This window comes from Epinephelus moara, chromosome 13 (assembly GCF_006386435.1).
Source record: "Epinephelus moara isolate mb chromosome 13, YSFRI_EMoa_1.0, whole genome shotgun sequence".
Classification (NCBI taxonomy): Eukaryota; Metazoa; Chordata; class Actinopteri; order Perciformes; family Serranidae; genus Epinephelus; species Epinephelus moara.
The window spans coordinates 22,544,741-22,562,442 of NC_065518.1; the positions used below are offsets into that span (position 1 = coordinate 22,544,741).

The 17,702-nt window shown below is 42.2% G+C and overlaps 2 protein-coding genes across 6 annotated transcripts in view; both read right to left on the reverse strand.

Moving 5' to 3' along the window:
• Nucleotides 1-8,449, reverse strand: part of LOC126399355 (katanin-interacting protein) — a 25,940-nt gene extending 17,491 nt beyond the window's left edge. For 2 of the 4 annotated variants that reach the window (XM_050059216.1, XM_050059218.1), the window contains exons 1-13: nucleotides 8,337-8,437; nucleotides 7,655-7,772; nucleotides 4,998-5,086; nucleotides 4,539-4,714; nucleotides 3,995-4,107; nucleotides 3,787-3,888; nucleotides 3,471-3,620; nucleotides 2,981-3,221; nucleotides 2,617-2,748; nucleotides 2,143-2,294; nucleotides 1,094-1,200; nucleotides 704-800; nucleotides 380-589 (exon numbers count right to left, since the gene is read on the reverse strand). In XM_050059216.1, the coding sequence (XP_049915173.1) occupies nucleotides 380-589; nucleotides 704-800; nucleotides 1,094-1,200; nucleotides 2,143-2,294; nucleotides 2,617-2,748; nucleotides 2,981-3,221; nucleotides 3,471-3,620; nucleotides 3,787-3,888; nucleotides 3,995-4,107; nucleotides 4,539-4,714; nucleotides 4,998-5,086; nucleotides 7,655-7,666 (1,581 nt within the window). In that variant the 5' untranslated portion in view covers nucleotides 7,667-7,772; nucleotides 8,337-8,437. Of the gene's footprint in view, nucleotides 1-379; nucleotides 590-703; nucleotides 801-1,093; nucleotides 1,201-2,142; nucleotides 2,295-2,616; nucleotides 2,749-2,980; nucleotides 3,222-3,470; nucleotides 3,621-3,786; nucleotides 3,889-3,994; nucleotides 4,108-4,538; nucleotides 4,715-4,997; nucleotides 5,087-7,654; nucleotides 7,812-8,336 lie in introns of all 4 variants that reach the window. The other 2 variants (XM_050059217.1, XM_050059219.1) reach the window with 2 other exon arrangements.
• A 219-nt stretch (nucleotides 8,450-8,668) lies between these two features.
• Nucleotides 8,669-17,551, reverse strand: dcun1d3 (defective in cullin neddylation 1 domain containing 3). Of its 2 annotated transcripts, XM_050059188.1 has the most exons (5): nucleotides 17,214-17,551; nucleotides 16,030-16,112; nucleotides 14,543-14,584; nucleotides 13,816-14,363; nucleotides 8,669-10,750 (listed from the first exon to the last, which is right to left on the reverse strand). In XM_050059188.1, exons 4-5 carry the CDS (start codon nucleotides 14,250-14,252, stop codon nucleotides 10,207-10,209), a joined length of 981 nt encoding a protein of 326 aa, XP_049915145.1. In that variant the 5' UTR covers nucleotides 14,253-14,363; nucleotides 14,543-14,584; nucleotides 16,030-16,112; nucleotides 17,214-17,551; the 3' UTR covers nucleotides 8,669-10,206. The 2 variants fall into 2 exon arrangements, with proteins under 2 accessions (XP_049915145.1, XP_049915147.1); XM_050059190.1 differs by lacking the exon at nucleotides 16,030-16,112.
• Between the last annotated feature and the right edge of the window lie 151 nt (nucleotides 17,552-17,702).

Consider the following 17,702-nt stretch of genomic DNA (forward strand, 5'->3'; position numbering starts at 1 on the left):
GGGGTGTTGGAGAGCAGAGGCAGAGGGAGGAGTGGCTCATGCCACACTTTGTTTTGCTCTACAGGCAGTGCACAACAGCGAACCTAGTGGTGAACGATTTCGCTTATTGCCCCTTTAAGAGACATACATTAGTAAAACACATTTTAAAGTGGAGGGGGGCTTAGGTATTCAAGCTTCAGAGCCTTGATACTTTGCATGCTTTTTACTGTCACTGCTTACTGGGACAATAAAATAGAACAAAGCCATAAATAATGTGTGTGCTTCTCTTGCTATGAAAAGTAAAGACGTCTGCTGTGGAAAAGGGTTGACTGTACTTTTAATTCCATCCAAAGGTAATTTGCAGCTGTGATAACGATTAAAAAAATGACCAGAGCCTCACCTTCACCTTTCCGTTGACAAGTGCCCCCAGATTCCCGGGGTAGTCAGCGTTCCTGATGTCCAGGTCATGAGGAGACACGTACAGCTTCTTGTTTCTAAGGCAGAAGAACTGCAACTCAGTCAGCCCGACCTGCAAAGCGTTCCCCCAGTTTGACAGGATCTCCATGGTAACATACAATGCAGGGGTGACCTCTGCCGAGGACAGCCTTCTCTGCAATGAAAGCACAGAACATTTCGCAAGCGCTTCGGTACACTTATGTCTCTATCACACCCAGCAGCGTTGGGATTATTCATTCTGAACTGCGAGACAGTGTGACTGACTCACCGGCTGTTTGCTGTAGTCTGTTTTGACACTTTGAGGAATGTTGTAGCTGGGTCCTGCTTCAAGTTTCTCCAAGGCTTTCAGCAGTTTGTGTTGTTGCCTGAACAGAAGGATGACATCCTCAGCACTGCTGCTTAGGCTAAGATGCCTGTCCTTCATATTAATGGTGAGGAATGGCTGAGCGCTGTGGTGTCTATGCCAATAAATAACTCCTCAAGGTCAGAGGGTGTACACACCATAAATTTCTATTTGTATTAGTTTCTACAGAACACCATAATGTTTGTTCTAACACTAAAGGATGTACATGATTACCATGAGTACTCTGTGTCCTTATATCCCTCATAATGTGTACAAAGTATCTGTGTATCTAGGTGCCATATTCTGTGAGCATACCCAGGGCCCATAAGCGTGATTCTTTGCATGGCCACAGTGACACCGTTCTCATCCTTGTCGTGGCTGTTGTGGCGCACTAAGCCATTCATCACCTGGTGTCCCCTGCCCTGGATGAAGAGGAAGCAAGATAGAAGAGTCAGAGGTACATAAGCTTTAAGGGCAAAGTTTACATGTAAGCAAAACCCAGAAGAGCTATCACTGTATTAAAATCACATGCAGTACATGTTCACAATGAAAAATATCAGCTCATAATAGTGTTGATAGTCTAGATCAGCATAACTAGAATTACAGCCTCGCCATTGTATGCCTCCGTGAACCACTCACGTTGCACTCAAGAGTTCATATCCATGTCTGTGGAAACATAAATGCTTCACACACATCTCCCCCTCAAGGTGGGTACCCAAGATTAGAGTGACCAATATCTGACCTCTTCCATCCCTGAGTTATGACGTTGAATTAAAGTGTTTTTGCATAACATTATGATGTCACAGTGAAGCTAACCTTTGTCCTTTTGGATATATAACGTCATTATTTCATTTTTATATTCTATTAGTGTGTGAAATTTTGTCATAATTAGCGCATTAATTCGAGTTATTCATGTTTCGTAAGGTCACAGTGACCTTGACCTTCGATCTTTGACCATCAAATTCTATTCAGTTTATTGTTGAGTCCAAGTGGACATTTGTACCAAATCTGAGAGACTCCCTCAAAGCTCTCCCTCAGATATTGCGTTTATGAGAATAAAACGGATGGGAGGTCATACTGACCTTGACCTTTGACCACTAAAATGTAATCCGTTTATAAATAAATGCAAATGAACGTTTGTGCCAAATTTGAAGAAATTCCCTTAAGGCGTTCTTGAAATATCGCATTCACAAGAGTAGGGCAGATGGATAGACGGACGGACAGGCAGACAGACAATCCGAAAACATAATGCCTCTCGTCATGGCTATGGCCTGTGGGGACGCATGAAACAACTCTTAACAGTAAAAGAAAAGGTGGCCTAAGTAGAGTAGAGGTAGGATGTGTACAGTGTGAGGCAGACTGACCGTGTTTCGGCTAAAGAGCTCAGGACTCTGCAGCGGGTCGTTCTCTCTCTGGATGGCCTGGCGCACACGGCATGCCATCTCCTCCGGGTCTCGCTCCTCAAAAGAAGCCTTCCTGGCTGCTGACAGAGGCCTCCCCACCTGACTCCTTGGCCCTGAAGCAAGAAGCACAAATCTTTTAAACAGCAGCCATGCACAATGCTATCTAACAGATCTATCCGCAGAAATGTTTTCTCCTCATGTTTTTATTTCACAAGAGTGAACAACAATCAGCAACCACCAATGGGTGAACATAAAAACAACAACAGCATACTGAGTATCAACGTGAGCCCCATCCCCTCCCTCACCCCCAGAGACACATTTTTTAAAAGGGCTCTAAAAAGGGAGTCATTCCAAAATGGAAAATTTGCGATTTGGATACTTTAAATTTCAAAGCTTGTTAATCATGAACTGATTTAAAAATGTTGAAAGACTTACTCTGACTATAGCAGCTGTCTTTGGAAGGTGGTCTATCTAATGTTTTGCTTTTCACCAACATAGGCTTGGTAGGTATAAAGGCGTCAGTGTTTTCTTTCCTTTTTGCAGACAGAGAGCGTTCAATCTTACGACCTGGAACACACATTAGGAAGATATTGTGAGTTTAAAGGTATAACAGGGTTGCTGGCTGGCTAACACAACACTTGAGCTGTGCACAGACAGCTAATGTAGCTGCCTATTCTCCCCATGTGTACAGGTCAATGCTGATGAAGCAGATAGGGATATGAAACCACTCTGGGCAATTAAGACTCACCCTAAAAATCAATATCAAATTTACATATGAAAGTGGATGTTGAAAGCCTACCTTTAGGTGAGGGTCCAAAGTCCAGGACAATGAGGTTTGTTGAGTCGAAATGGCTATGGGAGCCGCTGGGCCGAGGGTTGGAGGAGGACTTGGAGGACGAGAGAGGCAGCCCCAGTTCATCCAGACTCTCAGTGCTCTCCTCCCTCTCGATCTGCTCCTCCACCCACTCCTCGTCCGACTCCTCCCCCGCTGAGTCGCGGCTGCTTCGCCGCATGCTAACCTCCAGGCTGCGACGCAGAACCTGGTTTACAAAGGTCAGCGTTTATGTATGCATCCATGCACGCGGTCATCAGTGTAAGGACTCACAGGCACAGACACACACACATGCACGCTGACAGTTTAAGCACTGCCTTGATTTGTGTGACGACCACTGAAAAACCATCATAAATTAACACCCAGGAGCACGAAACAAATTCAGATGATTCACTGCATCTCATGCCATCTTGACAAGATGAAACAAGACAGTGTGCATATTTCTTTTTCTGCTCACCTTCACTTCTTCAAGGTTGAGAAGGACCTTCTCATTGTGCTCCTGATTTGCTTGGCTTCCTTGGCTCTCATGCCTAGAGCTGAAGGAGCGCGACACCTTGCAGGTGGCCCTTGGGGAGCAGGGACTATGAGGCGAGTGCGGACTGGAGCTCTGTATGAAACATGGTGATTGGATTAAGGGGGAAATGGCAGAGATGGAGAGATGCTAAGTAGTGCAGACAGCTGCATCTGACACATAGCCCCTCCCCTAAAAAAACACCCACACCCACACACACAGACACACAGGCTTAGTAGGCATTGTCATGTCTTCACTCTACCTCCATGTCTATGCTTTCATAGGGCTCAAAATCCTCAGAGTAGCGCTTTTCTGGGGAGATGTACAAACTTGTTCCTTCCTCTGTTCGAATTCTGACAGAATCCTGCACACATGACATAAGAGGACATTTTTAATATGTGCAATATCACAGGAAAATGTTTATTTTTGATGCACCACAATCAAAGATTAATATATTAAGAAGCCTCTACCTTGACCCATTCTTTCCTCTGGACCTTTCCTGGGGCAGTGTGGCTCCTCTTCCTGTAGGTTTGCTCTAGATTATCTTCGGTAAACTGGTGGGCGCTTCGACAGACATCTGCCGCTGATTAACAGCACAGAAAGGAACATGAGCAGCTTGCAGCAGACTATTGCCTCAGAGGAGAAGGAACACACAGTCACATACGCAGATGGTCCACAACACATAAAGGGAAGAACGGAAAACTGGCTGCCAGCTACAACTGTCACTATCATTTATTCACTGGGACTGGGCATGAGATCATACCATGCAAACTACCAGCTGAGGAGTGGTGGCTATTAGCTTGTGCTCCATATGGTCTGAAGATGACAGAAGCAACAAAAAATATGTGTATTAGGAGTATGAGGTGGCGCCTTCCGTTCAGTGTACGAATGACTGAATACTCGAGAACAATGTTTTACTCCCTGCACAACAGAGGTAAAAAAATAATGAGGTCTTACATAAGACTTTTTGCTTCTGAGTGTCTGTAGGTTTATTTTTGTCCGGCAGCAGCATACCTGCTGTACGTGCAGGCCTCCAAGCAGGTGGGGAGGCAACACACTTGTGGCTGGACCTCTTGGGCTGCTTCCTATTGGCTTCAGCATTGGCTCCGTTAAGATAAATGGAAAAACCTTGCTCAAGCTTTTCCAACTCAATCTCCCTGGGGTCTTTGACTTTAAGGCGCTTTAGGATCCTGAGAAGCAAAGAAAACTGGTGACTACCTCTACAATTGTGCATAAAAATCTTGTACTGTAGTGTATCAACTGGTTGAGATGGCTAAGAGCAAGATTCAGGACACATTTTCAAGCTCTTCTGACCTCCACTCTTCAACATTTCACACACTAATTTAGTGTATCTCAAAGCAAGGAACCAATCACTGCTCCTATTAGGCAGCACTGAAAGTCGTGGAGGGGTTGTGTATCACCTCTGTGAAATCTAATCCTATCTCTCCCCAGCAGCCTGTGCTCACACTTCACCTGTTTTTGTGCTGGAGGGCGATTAAATATTCATCCAGAGTGTCGTCCACAGTAGAGGCCAGCTTCTCTCCTTGGCACGTCTCTCTCTCCTTAAAGAAACCCCCCCGACACACACACACACACACATGCACACGATGCAGAGTCAGAAAAGCCAACATCAGCTATTTGAGGGACACAGACTGTCACTATACACCTTATTGTTGCACAAGTACTCACAATCACGGACTACGATAATTATCCACTTTATTCTGTACATCACAAAATTTAGGCAAACAACTTGCTCCTTCAGTCTTGAGTAAACAAAGCATCAATACAGCACATGCAGTGTGTCACAATGTCTTCCGCACATGGTAAATAGACAAAACATTTCTGTTTGCAATATGGTAGGGTCTAGTGCAGTAACTAATGATTATTTTTGCCCATTGTTTTCTCGGTTAATTGTTCAGTCAATAAAATGTCAGAAAAAAAAGCGAAAAATATCCTGTGTAATTTTCCAGAGCCCAAGGTGACGTCATAAAAAGTATGTTTTGTCCGATCAACAGCCCAAAAATCCCAAGCTATTGAGTTTATTATCATGTATGACAAAGAAAAGCATCAAATTGTCACATTTAAGAAGCGTGAAACCAGCAAATGTTTAGCATTTTGCTTAAAAAATTACTAAAATAATTACTCAATTATCAAAATAGTTGGCAATTTGAATCATTGATTAATCAGTAAATTGTTGCAGCTCTAGTTGGGTCTTCAGTGCCAAATGTGCCCATTCAATCATCTTATAGTACAAGGGTGGTGCTACAACCAAAACACATTCAGTCAGTGTCAGTCCTGAGGTTACAAATGATGCGTCAAAAATATTTATTGTGGGCCCTGAATAAGAACTGACTATCACTTTAACACCGTTGCAGACCTTAACATTGGTGAGGTCCAGGTGCATCCATCTGTAAACAGTCTAATATTTTTCACACTAACTCTGCTGAATAATACACCATTTGTCTCATGATGATTTCAGTGCTAACTGAAAAAGACAGAGTTTGTGTGTGGACATGCTACGATGATAATGATTTTGGGATCATGGCAATATCTAGTTAAAGGGACAGCTCACCCCACAATCAAAAATACATATTTTTCCCTTCACCTGTAGTGATATTTATCAATCTAGATTCCTTTAGGATGAGTTGCGGAGTGTTGGAGATGGCGGTAGAGATGTCTGACTTCTCTTTTATATAATATAACTAGATGCAAGTAGAATTCCTTTTGCACGGTGATACACTTGGCGGGTGTAGTTTAGTGGAAGGAAGATAGTTCTTACATGAAACTGCTCACAACAAGGTCTGTGGATTATCACGCGTAACCAGGTCATGATTTCTGGAAAGAGACACTGCTGTTGAGCTATTCAAATGTACTTTTTGGCTTGGGAGTGCCATCTAAATCAATCTAAATCAAATCAAATCAATTTTTATTTATATAGCACATTTAAAAACATCTGGAGTTGACCATAGTGCTGTACAAATCAAATTTCTGTTAAATCTAGTTGTATTGTATTTGAGAGAGGGCAGACAACTCTACAGCCGATAACTCAAAACAGTCTAGATTGGTAAATAATACAACAGGTGAGATGAAAAATATGTATTTTTGGTTTTGGGGTGAACTGTCTCTTTTTTTCCACAGGCATGCAGACTTTCAATTTTGAGATGAGGTGGTGAATAGTGATCAAAGCAAAAGGGCCTGGCACCGCTGAAAATATGCACACACTGAGGGGAAACTACTGACTCAGCATGGGCCGAGATCCCTGTGGAGTAACTCCAACACTTTTATGAATCCATGCCATGTCAAATTCATACTCATCTTCAAAGGGTGGTGCTGCCCTGTTCTCACTAGGTGTGAGCACAACAGTGGTTAGAGAGTGACTGGAACATGAACTATTACATCTCGCAATAATGTGTCCATGCATAATACATTGAGCAGAGCCCTTTCAAAGAAACTAACACTGACATGACATGTCACAAATCTATGGTGTGCACTGTCACTTACAATGCCATGAACAACTGTACATTCAAATCCTTGTTTGACAGGATTATTTATTTGAAAAAATACATCTATCACATGAACTTCTATCCCAAAGTGAGGGTCCAGCAGAGGGGTCTCCAATCCACACAATATGAATTTTGTTCAGACATCGGTGGACTCAATTTAAATTAAATTCTCCTCATTAAAACATCATGTATCTGCCTGCTTTAGTACTAAAATGCTGGCCCTGACCCTCCCCTAGTGGCAAATGATAAAGATAACGTGTCTTGGAAGGAGCATCAATTGTCTGCATAACACGGTCACCTAAAGCTCATGCCATTCATTTATTTCAAATCATCATGCAAGACAAGCAGAGAAATCACAAAGCCCTTACTTAATCTCTACAAGTCAACTAAGCATCTGTCAATGTCAGGAGCAGAGGAGAAGCCAAGAGAATTGAAGGAAGAACAGAGAGTACTTGTTAGTGACAGCACAGAGAAACAGAGAGGCTGTAAAATATGACATGCATCTTTGCGATCAATGCCATGAAAACTGAACAGCTTCTTCACTGTGTCTCATGTCGAGTTAAAATGACAGATGATGTGAAGTTGAATCTGACAGAGCAGATGTGCCGTTACATAAAACGATCTTACCTCGTTATCCATTGTGTGGCTGCAGATGATGCTGATCACATAACCCTATCCCATATTTAGGAGAGGGCCGATGATTCTCCACAAACACCATTGAAATCTGGGTTGTGTTTGATTACAGCTGCAGGAGGGGGAACACAGATGAGAACCCCAAGGTTACCTGTGACATGAAACCTAAATTACACTGAATGCAGTTGGTTGAAAATGTCGCCCCACCCTGTGTACGATTCAGCTGGACACAAACATAATATCCGCTGTTTCCAAGCCAAACGTTACCCGTGTTATCATAACCGGGATTTCGCCAAAGATAACGTTACGTTAATCTGACTACCCGCGCGAGGAGTTGACAGATGTGTTAACGTTTGCCAACTATATTGATTTATAAGGCATTAACACGGTAGATACTTCTGACTGTGTTAACAAAACACGGCGAGGTAACGTTTTATTGCCACTTAACATTACCATGACGGGTTAACGGTTAACTCTTGTCCTGCGGTTAGCGGCACAAAAACGTTAGCTAGCAGCCCAACAACTCAGTTAGCATCGACGCTAACAACAAACACAAGCTAGCTAGTTAGCATTAGCATCTATTTGGTTAACATTCACTGACACAAAACAAGCTTTTGCTCTCTTATTATCGTTCATACTTTACTCTACTTCTAGTAAATACTACAAAGCTACTTACAGTCCCCGTGAAAAGGTACTTTGTTAGCCATTAGCTTTGAAACTAACGGGCTTCTCTGTGTTTTCTCATGTGCCCAGTGTGTAGTGTTGGTTGGTAACCAGCTGTCCACCAATGGTGAGAGCCGCATCAGTGTCAGACACGCCCCCAACCTGTCCTCTCTCTGCCTGCTGCTGCTCTCACATCCAGACAAGCCTCCACAAAACCCTAGGCTACAAAAACCACACTGCTGGAGCTCTTAAGACTATGGTATGCAAGTATGTCACCCTGCATCAGCATTGCATTAGAACAGAAAGGCATTAGGGAGATCCTTAAAGTAAAACCACACACATGTCCATGGTCAACAGTCAAAAGTTCAACACTGTTTTTATTTATTATAAATCAATACATTTTATATAAAAAAAAAGGAAAAAAGGGGGTCTGAAATAAAATCATTATAGATGTAAACCAAACAGATCAGGTTATGGCCACCCTCTTACCACACTGGACCCATACCACAGACTCTTGATTAGCCAGTCTAGTTAACGCTCATTCACTCATCCCAAAAACACCCTGGGCTATACTTAAGATCAATCTACAGCTTGGAGAAAAAAAAATGGGAGAAAAAAATGTGGTTGACATCAATCTCTCTGCAAAGCGTTGCAAGTATAGCGACTAAGCATGCCATTGGTTCTTGTGCAATCCATTACAACCATCACCAGCAGCACTCGACATTATTTGTGAAGTGCGCACACATTTTTTTTTTTGATAGCAGTTCAAGGATGTGAAGACTCTTAAAAACCCTGCAGGTAAACAATATAAGCTTTATGAAGCGCCCAGTGTAACGGTCCTGAATGTAACGCAGGTTTAGGCATCGCTGATTGAGAAATGACCAAGACCTTGATGTAGCCGATTTGTTGTGTCACAGACTTCCTAAAATGAGATCAACGAGGCATCTTGAGAAAGAAAGCCAGCATCATTGTGTTGTACACACTTAACTGCTTCTTGAAAATAGGTGGACATCAAAATGATAGGTGGATGCTCGGTGTCAAAAAGGGAAGCACAGCCAGCTGCTTAAACAAGCTAAGCCGCTCACTGCACTAGCAGCACTCAAAAACACTCAACACAGAAGAGAGGGTGGGTATGTTACCATGGAAACCAACTTGGGGGTTTTAAAATGGATATTACAACTTTGTATTATCTTTAAAAAACAAAATGCCCTTGTGACAGAATTGTAATCCGTTACTGTTTGCCGTGTAAATTGCAGGCCCACAGTTGTGAGGGCAACACAAGTGCAACTGATTCATCCTCCCAGCACTGCAAGATAAAAGCATACGACCTAACTAGATTAGTCCGATCAAGATGATTTCACTGACCCTTATTGTAAATCTCATGTTTTGATGATAAGAAATTTTTTGTGGACATGTTGCCAAATTTCCCTTCTTCTTTATTAATAACTATTTCCTTACACAAAACATCAGCAGTGTTACCAGGTCAAAATGAACTGTCTATATGATAATTGTGGGAAAAGGTTATGGCTTTCTGTTGCCTGTTTTTTAAAACCAAGCTTTTACTGATCTAACTCTGCTGGGCTATGGTAGGTAGGTGGGGGTTAAAATGGACCACATGTCCAATTACTAAAAACACACATGGGAGCAGGGAAAAAAAGTAAAACAATAACTTAAATAGAAGTGCTTAAAACATAACAGTTCATAGAGCCCTTTCGAAAACCAAAAAAATGAGGGTGCAAAGCAGGAATCCCACCCCAACAGAAAAGGAGAGCAAAATGAACAGCTGTAATGATAATACTAATATTCATCCAATGATTCACAGATGTACAGTTCAGATGTAGATCACATCCTTCTCTCCCTTACAAATATTTCTTGATTCCTGGTCAGTGGCCCCCCCACGTCTGTGAGCCGCGGCTTCCCTCTGTTTCAAGTCTATCTGTGGTGGGAGAACACTCTGTCTCAGTACACGTCCCCTCTTCCTCCTTCGCCATCAGTGCCTGTTCCTCCTCTTTTTTCCTGCGCTCCAACTCCCACTCCACAAAGGTGTCAAAGAGGCTGGGCCAGGCCTCGTCCTCGCTGTAGTTGCTCAGGTCGGGCCCGATAGCCTGGGTGAAGTTGAGGAACATGTTCCACGTGTCCCTTGAGATGCCCCGAATACTTGAGGGGTTCTCTGCTAGGAATTCCAGCCAATGATCGAGGATGGCAGGCGAGTCCTGGGTGAACACCAGGCGCCACAGGGCGATGGCGATTTCGCGCTGCAGTGAGCGCTGGCCTTCCTCAGCATCCAGGCCAAACTGGAAGGTGAAGCGGTAGAGGTCCTTGAAGTTCTCCTCACCTTGGGCGTCCAGCAGCATGGCAGGGAAACGTGAGCAGATACCCTCGAGGCTGTCTGCCTGGATGGCCTTGCAGCCTTCAACAAACTCCTTCCTGGTGACACAAAGAAAACAGGACCAAACATCAGCTTGTCAGTGGACCATTCCACTGAGGATGATGAGGCCGAGAAACAAAAAAACATACTTTCTAACAAAAAAAATCACCAAAGTTAACGCTGCGTTCCAGACAGCTTGGAGCTCAAAAATTTCTGACCTCCTACTAGAAAAAGTACAACAGAATGCCACGGTTTTCCTCCTTGTAAACTCAGGGCAAACCTATCTACCCTGACTTCATGAAGAAGCCGTTGTCTGACATCACACAGCAATGGCAGCACCCATGGAAGTGCACAGTGTAAATGGTAAACCATCAACTAAAAGGCAACATTAAGTATATTTGCCTGTATTTAATCAAAATAATACACTCTCCCATATTGTAAAACATGTAATTTTAAGTCAATATATGCTGCCAATATATAAGTGTTTTGTTGAAGCCTGTTGCGATAAGCACTTTTTGCATCTTTTTTTGTTGTTGTGACACAACCACTAAAATCAACTGTCCTTAGTTTAACTACTGTTTTGCTGTGAAGTAAATTCAAAGATCTTAGTCTTAAAATCTGCATAAAAATGGGCAGGCGAAGGGCACTTGGGGACTGGATACAGGGAAACGGAGATCTGTGTGGGTATTTGAGACTCTCAGGAAGCAGGAAGCACCAGCTTGTCCAGGAGCTTTGCCCACATGATGGTCAGTTCAAGGCTTATTTTAGGATGAGTTTGAGACAGATTGACAATCTACTGTGAATTTTCTAGCCTCATTACAGTTGGTATGACATTACAAAGGAGTTGAGGTTATAATTTGTTCAGGGAAGCTCGCAGCTTGCCTACAAAGGCGTCGATAAAAGTGAGCAAATGCTGTACGCTACCACTTGCTGTCATCTCCACCTGAGAAGGCCCGCCTCTCATTTCATCTGACTGGACAATGGAGAAAAACATCAACAGTGTCAGGCACTTTTCAGCATGGAGTTTAAGTTTTTTTCAACTCGAGGCATTCAGAGGCTGCTAAGGCATGCTCTGTCTGACAGGAGCCTTACTGACTTACCAAGTATGTAGCTAGATGAGAAAACAGTTAAAGAGTAAAGCATTTATGTCACTCATTTTCATTTTAACAGCTATCTTTTTAATTACATAGATCACTTATTATCACACTTGCAAAAGAAACACCAGTTTGTCAGTCTACCACGTTTTTGTTAACGTTTGGCATCGTGCACCTGGAATGCTTGAGGATTAGAAGTTTCAACTGGGAAATTCTGACCTCTGACTTTGACTGGGAGGCAACACAACTAGCAGCTTAAATTACAGAGCTACAATAAAACATTTAGAAGTCATCTAATGCAAACAAAGGGCCACGTGTCTATAACAACACTAAAACAGCAGTGAAGGAGGCCATCCCCTTTGCAGTCAAGGAATACATTTAAAAAATGCAACACTGAAAAAACATTATCTCACATCAAGCAGATTTACTTTGTTATCTGAGCCCTTCAACAATATAGGCTTTCAAAGTCAAACGTAATATAAACAGCTTCTGTAAGCATCGGTTGACAATGAAACATGTTGGTAACCAGAGTGTTGTGTTGTCCAAAGCCTCTGGATAGAAAAGTGCTGAGTAAGAAAATCAGGGGGGCGGGGGGTGTTGGGGGCAGTGACAAGTGACCCAGCCAGCAGGCAGCCCTATTCATCTCCAACACTAACTGCAGTGGGAGTCCATTTCCTGTGTGCCCCCCTACCTGTCAGTGGGAATCTGTTTGTGTATGTGTGTGCATGCCTGTATCTGGTTGAGCTGCTGAAAACGGAGTGTGAGATGGATGGATGCACAGTGAAAGAGTGAAGACTAGAAAATCAAACAGTGCAGGGAGGGGAAGTCTCCTCTGAGGCTAGAAGTTTAATCATCAGGCATCAAGCTAGTTATTAGCGGTGCACAATAATTTGGTTAGCTGTATCATCTGATAAATGTGCTATCAGTATCAGAAAAAATACAAAAATGGTTTCTGTTTTTTTTTAACATCCAATCTGTTAAGTAGGGGATTTTTTTTAACATTGGCTTTTTTCTTACTATTTTGGGCATTTTATGTCTTTATTAGATAGCAATTAATGGAGAGATGCAGAAAATAAAGTCTCAATTCAAACTGCAGGCACGGCAGTTCATGCTCAATGCACGCCATGGGTCATTTGTCGCTTATTTACAAGTGCTTAAGTGTGCACCATTACTGGCCAGTTCTAAAGTCATCCAAGTTTCTCTGCATTTCTTAAGGTTTTATACATGTACCCATTTTTTTTCCAGTACAGACACCAGCAGCCTGGGATAAAATGCCTTGTCAGAATAGGTGTGAAATTTTCCCTGATTTGCAACTGGACATTGTGCTGGTGATGTGGAGGTGAACCAGTAGCCTGTGTTTAAAACACACTACACTGACTACATCAAAATGAGTAAAGCCAATCTACTTCAGAGATGTGTTAAATAGCGAATAGATTAAAATTAGTGCATACTGTTATGCGGTCAATGTTTTCCTGTTGTGTTTTGTAGCTGCTGTGCATGTAGTGAATAGGTTAAAATAAATAAAAGCTCAGACACAGATCAGGCTGTGTTGGGGCAACGGAGTTGATAGCATATTACAGTGAAGTGAGAAACCAGTTCCATGAAGCACGTTTCCAAAGAACTGCATGTCTATGGGCACTGTGTGTGTGTGTGTGTGTGTGTGTGTGTGTGTAAAATAACAAGGAGTGGGAAAAAAGAATTTCCCCCAGGGGATTAATTAAGTTATTCTTCTTAACCACTAGGCACCAGGACACATTGAGGATTGCCCAATTTAACACCAAAATGAATACAGATATAAATAAACATTAAAATATTATTATATGTATATTTATGTATACTTGTAAACAGCATCGTTTGCTAAATAAATCAGGGCCGGCACTAGTTAAACAAAGCGTTTTAACCCTCTGGGCTGCATCAAAATGTTCAGTTCTCACCTATAAGTGATTACAGTGTAGTAGTTATGCTAGTTTGTCTTGATAAACAGATACCAGTCACAACAACACGCCCCATTCCCCAAAACTCCACCTTACCTTGTAAATTTGCACATGGTGGCTGCTTGAAACTTCCAGGCAAGAACAAGCACCCGAAACTCTGCTGGGTCCACACACAGGTCATTGCAAAACATCTCCATGCCCTCCTCCAGGATGGCATCTTCCTGTTCATCCTTGTAGCAGCAGAACAGCTCCTCAATGCGCAGCAACGACAGCCCATCTCCATCCAGATTCTCGTCCTTGCGCGGTTCTCCCATCGCTGCGGGGATGACGGGTGTCTCCACTGTAACCTCCAAGGCCTTGGTGCCATTCGACAGCTCGCTGGTGGTTTTGCTACACGGGGCGCTGGGCTCGTCTTTGTGGCCCCCACCGCTGCCTCCTTTCTTGTGGTGGGACTTGGAGCCGCTCTCCTTGTCTCCACTCTTACTGCCGAGTGAGGACGTTGGATTCTTACACTTGGTGACACACTGACCCATGTCTTCCTCCCTGGTCCCTCGTCTGTCTTTCCTCCTCACCTTCAGTCCCCGTCCGAACCACCTAGACGCCTCTTCTCTGGTCCTGCTAGACGTCTCAACATACCCTCAGGCCTGAGGCGAAGAACAATTCAAAAATGTTAACTGTCACAGACTGCAGCTCCAGACTGAGTCAGTCTTGCTCACAATCAAAAGGTCAAGTTCCACATTTTTGTGGTTATTTGTAGAAGGAAATTTCAAGGAAATTCAAGTAAAGGAATTTTTGAACATTGAAGGTCAAGAAGTTACACTACCTGTGCCAAATCTGCCACGATCCACTGCCAGACTTAAAAACCCTAAAAAGTGACGACCAGAGAAAACAGTCAATATGTATACATATAATGTGTGCACAGTGCGTGTTACTATTGAAACCTCTTCAAAGGAAACAAGAAAAAAACATCACAGGTAACCACAGAACCCCACTGAGGTAGAATTGGTTTTGTGGAGCCACTACAAAACCTGCCCTCGGTTTTCACTTTTTGTCACCAAAGTTTCAGCCATTTGTAGGCAATTAAAATGCCTTAATTTGTGTAACTTTATTGTGTAACTTATTGGCTTTATTGTATTTGATTTCATGATAATCCTATGTATCAATACACATAAATTACATGTTTATCTTTGCTTAGTATCAGGAGTGGCAACAGTATCAGACAATGCCTGTTTCAGAAAGTGAGTTTTACCAGGTTCTACAATAGGCAGTGCATACAGTGTGGCTACCTTACTACATTATATACATGATTTATATACATTATTATATATTACAATGGCAGCACATGAAAAAAATTCAATCACAGAGATGATGTACTCACTAAATAGAAACTGTGCACCAAGACTGTGGAGCTACTATGGTTTGGAATGAAAACTGCAAAATATTTCTTTCTCCTCATTATATTTACATGGACTTAAATGAGATTATCCCAACGTTTGGCAGCAAAAAAAATCAAAGTAGAGAGGTTTTTATACACATGATTATGTTGTCATGTATACCCCTTTCCCTGGTTTATTAGGCTACAGGCTTTTAAAAGTGCACATATGCGTGGAAAAGATAAGGAGAATAATGTCACACTGAAGAATGATATTGCTGTAGGACCTAATGTGTTGCCACAGTAACTAAGGTTGTGATAAAATAACTTCAGGTTAGGGCTGGGCAAAATGGAGAAAAATGAATATCACTATATTTTGTAACAAATATCTCATTATCAATATTGTGACAATATTCTAGGGTTGACTATTGGTGCTTTCACATGACATCTTTGATAAATAATCATCAGTCATGTGGATATGATGACTAGGTGGGTAAAGGTAAATAATAGAACAGCTAGAACAGTCTGGTAAGTTCAAAAAATGACAACACTTTACTGTAACGCAGCCTTTACAATATGGAAAAAAACACTTATAATATGAAGATATCAAAAACCTAAGACAATGTCAAGTTTCATGTCACACTATCAATATAATATCAATATAATGCCCAGCTCCACTTGAGAATAAAAGCATAATTTGCAGAGCATGCAGGGAGCAAGTAATGATAATGGAAATCTTCTTACTGACTCAATTACATGTGAACCGTTTGGAGTACTCAAACTAACGATATGTAGAAGCATTATCTCTTTTCTACCCAAGCAATTTTCCCAAAGTGGTCCGATTTCATGTGTACCTCAATGCAATCAATCATTCTGCTGTAAAATCTACACACATCAAACGCAACTTATAAAAGGTACCTGCTCAGTGAATTACTTACAGACAATCCCTCTGATGGCATCAGCCACAGATCAAAGTGCCTCTCTACTCTGCTCCATCATTGTGACCTTGACATCCGCAATGCTGAAAAGACACATTATCTTGTCATCATAAGCAGAAAGTGATAGCTCATCATTCCCAAACCTGCAGGACTATTTTTGTCAACATGCTATGAATATGTAATCTGAGCACAACAAAACAGTTTGCCTCACTGCAGGATTATTCAGTTACTGGTTTATAACTACAAAGATGGTTATAAAGCATCGGCACTTAAAATGTAATAATGAGTGTCAACTTAAAAGGGGCACTTTTTGTAAGTGAGAGACCTCTCACAAGGCACAACCAGGCTTTGTCCTAAATCTGTTACAACTCATTAAGTCTGTTGTAAAATCCATAACTTCTGATACCAACTTTTACTTTGACTGTGTGGTGGTTACTGATCTTGCCGAGCCATGATTATTGGTTTAATTATCAATAATGAAAATGTATTCAGCTTAAGAGCAAATCGCCTGCACTGATCATGAACATGGGCATGTCGAGGCATATGTCTCAGTGTCCCATTCAGGCCAACTTCACCTAACTAACATCTGATGGACGTCTGGTGGCCTACTTATGCATTAGAATTTTTAATTATCATCAAGCTAGGTATGCTATGCTAGCCAACCACTTCAGTGTCTAGCCATTAGTTTAACTTAGCTTTATAGATTGTTAGCTCTAAAACTGTGAGGGGCAACAAAGTTGAGCTAGTGTACTTGTATTTGTAGCACTGCTATCAAAGCACAGCCTCGGTTAAAGTTAGATAGCTGACCTTAACTAACGTTAGCTAGCATTAACGTTATGTTACCAAGTTATGTTCGCTGGGAAGTGGCGAGCACAAACAGGATCAAGTGAGCTTAACAGCGCAGGCACAACACTCAAAAATATCATGTTAACTGTGTTTTGACAGCCACTTACACCTAGTAGATTCGTGTATTCATTAATTTAGATGGTACTTGTTGTGAAGCAGTTATCAACTGACGAGACATCACCGCCACCGGGCCATTTACATCAAAACTGCCTGGCCCTGACGACGTCGCCATAGCTAGCTAGCATCAGCTCGGTGGACATAAGTTAGCCATCGGCTAAGCTAGGTCTCTCGATTAGGACACCGAGACATACCACAATTGAAACCGTAAATAAACTTACCTTTCTGGGAAACTCTGTCGTGTGGAATTGGGTGTTCATTTCTCCAGGAAATCCAGTACAAATTAAGTAGTTAGTAAGTTGGCCAAGGTAGCGTATACGACCAGAAAGGAACTGAGGCAAACTCGTCGCGTTAAAGTCAGATTGCTAGCTAACTAGCAGGCAGCTGACAAAAAACTTCCACATCAAAATAGAATTCAACTCCGCTTTTCGAGATGAATAAGTAACAAGCTATTGACCGGGATGTGCTTTTGAATCCATCTGAATTATGTTCGCTCTTTGGAGTGAGTTAAAGCACCATCTCTGACTAAAGCAGCAAATTTCTTTGTGCCTTCCCCCTTCTACTCATTGAGTGTAGCTACATTGTCACTTCCTCCCTGCCTACAAGCAGCCAACAGCTGATCCTCATCACCGATGGCAACGATAAGATACATCTTTTAATTTTAACACAGCCATGCGCCTGGGGATATTTCATTACACCCAGATGGATAA